This window comes from Halyomorpha halys, unplaced genomic scaffold, assembly GCF_000696795.3.
Source record: "Halyomorpha halys isolate HHAL.00 unplaced genomic scaffold, Hhal_1.1 Scaffold309.1, whole genome shotgun sequence".
NCBI classification, from domain to species: Eukaryota; Metazoa; Arthropoda; class Insecta; order Hemiptera; family Pentatomidae; genus Halyomorpha; species Halyomorpha halys.
The window spans coordinates 111,434-116,042 of NW_027115271.1; the positions used below are offsets into that span (position 1 = coordinate 111,434).

The 4,609-nt window shown below is 28.7% G+C and overlaps 1 protein-coding gene across 2 annotated transcripts in view; it reads left to right on the plus strand.

The window, feature by feature from the left end:
* LOC106681102 (uncharacterized) overlaps window positions 1–4,609 on the plus strand; it is a 66,231-nt gene that overhangs the window by 52,606 nt on the left and 9,016 nt on the right. For both annotated transcript variants that reach the window (XM_014421258.2, XM_014421259.2), the window contains one exon: window positions 4,412–4,478. In XM_014421258.2, the coding sequence (XP_014276744.1) occupies window positions 4,422–4,478 (57 nt within the window). In that variant the 5' untranslated portion in view covers window positions 4,412–4,421. The remainder of the gene's footprint in view (window positions 1–4,411; window positions 4,479–4,609) is intronic.

Below are 4,609 nucleotides of genomic sequence, written 5' to 3' on the forward strand. Positions count from 1 at the left end.
AATAAATAGTGTAACCTATTTAATTGTGCCAAAGTTTCGGCTAGAGTTTCTAGCCTTCTTGAGGGCTAAGAACAGAACAACCACAGTAAGTATAGAAAATAAAAAAGAAAGTATAAACAGAATAACATAAAATGAATAATTTTACAAAGTAGAATTAATAAAATGAAGTGATGAGAGAAGCGGGAAATAAAATGTATACATAGGTAATTGAAAAAGTGGGTAAAATAATAAGAGGCCAAAAACCAGATTAAAAGATCATTTTCAGTTTCATTGAAAAAAAAATCCTTCATTTACATTTATCACACAGTCAGTTTTTTAATATTTTAATTTTTTTTTGTTATATAATTTATTTTATTTATAAGGTATTTCTTTTTTTATGGGTCTTCGATAACTAGAAAAAATTAAATTAGAGAGGAAATAAAAGCGATGTTAAATGCAAAAAATACATGTTATTTTTCCATTTCGTTCTTAGCTAGCGCCTTCTGTTCAGAAAATTGAAAGTTAGAATTCACAAAACTATTTTCCTTTCTCCCTGTTTCTACCGAGTCGAAACGCGGTCTCCTACACAGACGGAACAACAGTACCTTACGGTTTTCAAAAATGAAATATTAGATTGAATATTTGAACTAAAAAATAATGAGTTAATTGGAGAATTTAGGCGACAACACTAAGAGAGGACAACACTAAGGTAACTGCTCTGGGTGAATATAATTATGAATAATTTTACGGCTTAATAACGAACAGATTTTTTTTTAAATTTAAGTACCTAAGGTCATCACTGCCTTTATTGTGAATCGAAATGTGAAATTTGGATTTACTTAAAAAATTGTGAATTAAATTTAGTGAAGAAACTACTGCAACATGGGAATCTGTGGTGAACTCTGATTAAATTTTATAGGTAAAGTTTGGAATGCTGGAGAAACTCATAAAGTTTATTTACAGTCTGTTTGTTATCCTATAAACGAGTGTATTGAAAGATAATAAAAATTTTAAATAACATTTTACACGGTAATCATATGTAAAATAAAATCTCTAAAAACAATTTTATATATTTGAGGGATAAAATGTAGTCTTTTCACATAATTCAAATGATGGAAACCCTTATTAAGTATTATTTAATGGATAAGCTTTGACAAATTTTGATCGAAATTTAACCTGAGGAAATGTTTATTGTGTAATATTACATTGTGTCTTATATTTATAGACGACAGTATCATAGAGCTCATTCACACCATATTTAAAAATGTCTAAATTAAATTATAGCAAAATAAGAAAAAAGATAATTATGAGAGTAGTTGACCGTGGATGATGAACGAGGAGAAGATGGTTGGGGGTGCGGTCAATGATAAACACAAATAAGTTGGATTAACCTATTTTTATTGTGCTAACGTTTCTTCAGGGCTAAAAACAGAACAAGATAACACAGTAAGTATAGAAAAATAAAAAAAGAAAAAAGAAACTATAAACAGAATAATTTTACACATAACATGAATAATTTTACAAAATAGAAGAAAAAAGATAAAATAAAATAACATCTTAAAGACAATCATTCTTATTTATAATATAAAATTTACCTGGGGAACTCCAGAACGAGCTCTTCCCCCACTTGTGATCCCGATACTTCTTTCTCAACCGCATCACTGAAATTAAAAGCCAGTGAAGGATGATTGAGATCACTAGCCTCAGACGATAGGTAATTTAGGTTTTTAATTTTGATTTTTTTTTTAAATATTATTAATGATTATATATTTTAAAATATGATTTATAGATGTATTTTGAAATCTTCCTTTCTTCAAATGAATGTCTCCTTTCGTTTCCCCAGTTCTGAGAAGCAATGTCTGTATGTCCACCAGTTCTCAGATATAAAAGGTTTTTCAAGATAAATGTCAAAATCTTGTAAAACATATCCTTATACTCCTCTGCACAGAAAGAAATGTCTTAAATCAATAACATTTCTCCAATTTTATTGATAATTATATTATGTAAATATAAAAAAAAAAATTATATTTTTATGAAATTTTGCATAATTTGAATGAATTCCCTTTAAGTATTAGAATTTGGAAAAACTTTTTTACGAAATTCAACTTTAATTTTAATGTTTTAAAAATATAATCTTAATGATTATATATTTTTAAATATTACCTAAAAATGTTTATGAAAAAAACTTTTCCTTTCTTCAGATAGAGTCTCCTTTTGTTTCCTCGTGCTGAGAGCTTGTGGCAACGTAAAAAGGATTGAAAGAAGAAACAATGCAGTGCCGTAGACGTGGCTTTGATCTGGTACTAGGCCCCCCCCCCAGTAGTTCTTTTAGTCTCAATTTTCTTTCCTTTTTGTTTTTAGCTTTTGTAAAAAGTCTTAATGCTAGGTCGACCTTTTCGTTTGATACCTTATGCACGGCTCCCCTGTGTCTGTTGTGTGGGCGGCTCCGAGAACTCTGGGTCTTTTATTGAGTGGACATCATCATGTCATCATCATCAACTGCGTTGGCAATATAATAGTAATAATAAGGAATTGTAAAGGTCTCTTTAAAACTTTTTTCCTGTAATTAAAGAAAGTATTTTGATAACTGCATTTTTCACTTTTCTATTTCTTTAATGATGAGAAGATAATTGATCGTGGATAATATATATCAGAAGAAGGTGGTTGGGGTGCGGTCAGATAATAACACAAATAATTTAAAAAACTTATTTATTAATGCCAACGTTTCGGCCAGAATACTTAGCCTTCATCAGGGTTAAGAACAAAAAAACAGGTTGAAACCAGTTATACAGGAAGATTAAAGTAAATAATTGTACAGTATGAATGTATATAAAAAATGATAAAAGAAGTGGGAAATAAAACGTATATATAGGTAATTAAATATGTGAGTAAAATAACATAGTTAATGAAATAAAAATATGAAGTTATATAATGTAAAGAAACAACGAAATATAATAATGTTATTATTACTTTTTTTTAAAATACTTTTTATTTATTGATAGATATTGCAATCTACCACACAGTTGTGGGCAATAGGTAATAGTGATGAATGATCTCATACATACTAAAATAAATAAATTAATGAAAAAAACTCTCTTAAAATATATACAAACAGAAGAATAAATAAAATGAACATAATGTATATGAAAAATAAATATATAGTCTCTAGTCACATTTACACTCTGATATACAATATTTACACAATCGACCTGAGGATCCCTGAGCCCACTCTATTCTCCACGTGTGAGGGGTAGAGCAGAGCTCAAAAGATCCCAGCGCATCCCTCTCTCCGCATCACTGGTAGTGAGCCAGTGGAATCTGAGCGAGTGCGCTAAACAACACTCACTTTGAGTGGAGAATCTGACCATTGCCAGAACTCCAATTGTCCATTTTTATTTTAATAAGTCTCTTGGCCACTGCCGTTTCAACCTTCTAGGTGGGCTGTAGGGATGGGTGGAACTAGATAAGGTTTGAACCAAAGGATTAGGATGGTTGGAAAGGTTTATATGGAATTTTGAGAATTTGGTTGATATGTGATCAAGGAATATGTCGTTCATGGTGTAGTGTTCTGTTGGAAACATGTTATTTCTTAATAATAATTTAAAAATTAAAGTTATGGAATAAAATATATGTAACTAATGTAATATGTAAGTAAAAAAAAAAATAAGACAAAGAAGTAATTAGAAAATATGGCAATAATGATATATATATATATATATATATAGAACAAACTTAAGACATACCTGACTTGGTAGACGATTTGCATGGTTGTTTTAACAGTTTTTTTTTTTTAACTTTTAATAGTAGGGAGGGGTTTTACTCTCGTTTTCAAATGATCTTTATCATATTAATAGTAATCTAGAGAAAAATAACTAACAAAAACAAAAATATATTTATAGAATAAAAAAAAAATGTCTGGTTCTGAAAAATAATTGGAGAAGAAGATAATAGAAAAAAAAAAGTAAAATAACAATATATAAACCTAAATCAATAAAAAGTTTTATTTAAAGGATAAATTCATAAATATAGAAATTTACAAATGGCAGCATAAAAAGAAGGATGCTGTTCTCCACACTTCACTATCACTCATTGTGATGTCCTAAGGATTGTTTATAAATGAGAAAAGTCTGGGTAAAAAATCCAAAAAAAATTTGGATTCATGGATTTCAGTCCAATTGTGAAGGAAGATCCCGGTGCTTCTACTCAACCACGTCATTAGTACGTAATAAGTAGCAAAGAAAACTGTACTGTATAAGCGTGCAGTCGAAAGCAATGTAGTAATTATTGAACACATTAATATCTATGAAATAAAACATTTATATATATATAAACAAGATTCTTAATATATGAACTTATTATCTGAAAAATATAACTAATAATTAGTGAATTTGTGGGATTATGATGTGATATGTAATAATCTTTTTTATTACAGGTTCAAGAAAATGCAAGTCGACCGCAGAAGTCCTAGGCCACAAACGCCCAGGGGTAATGACCTACGGGTTAGTAATCCTTCCTTATGAGTTTAGCTTTAAAAAAATTATTAATTTAATTTATACATTTTTTTTAAATTATTTATTTAATGTAATTTACAACTGTACAAAATAATACAATAGGTAAATATGTAGTATGT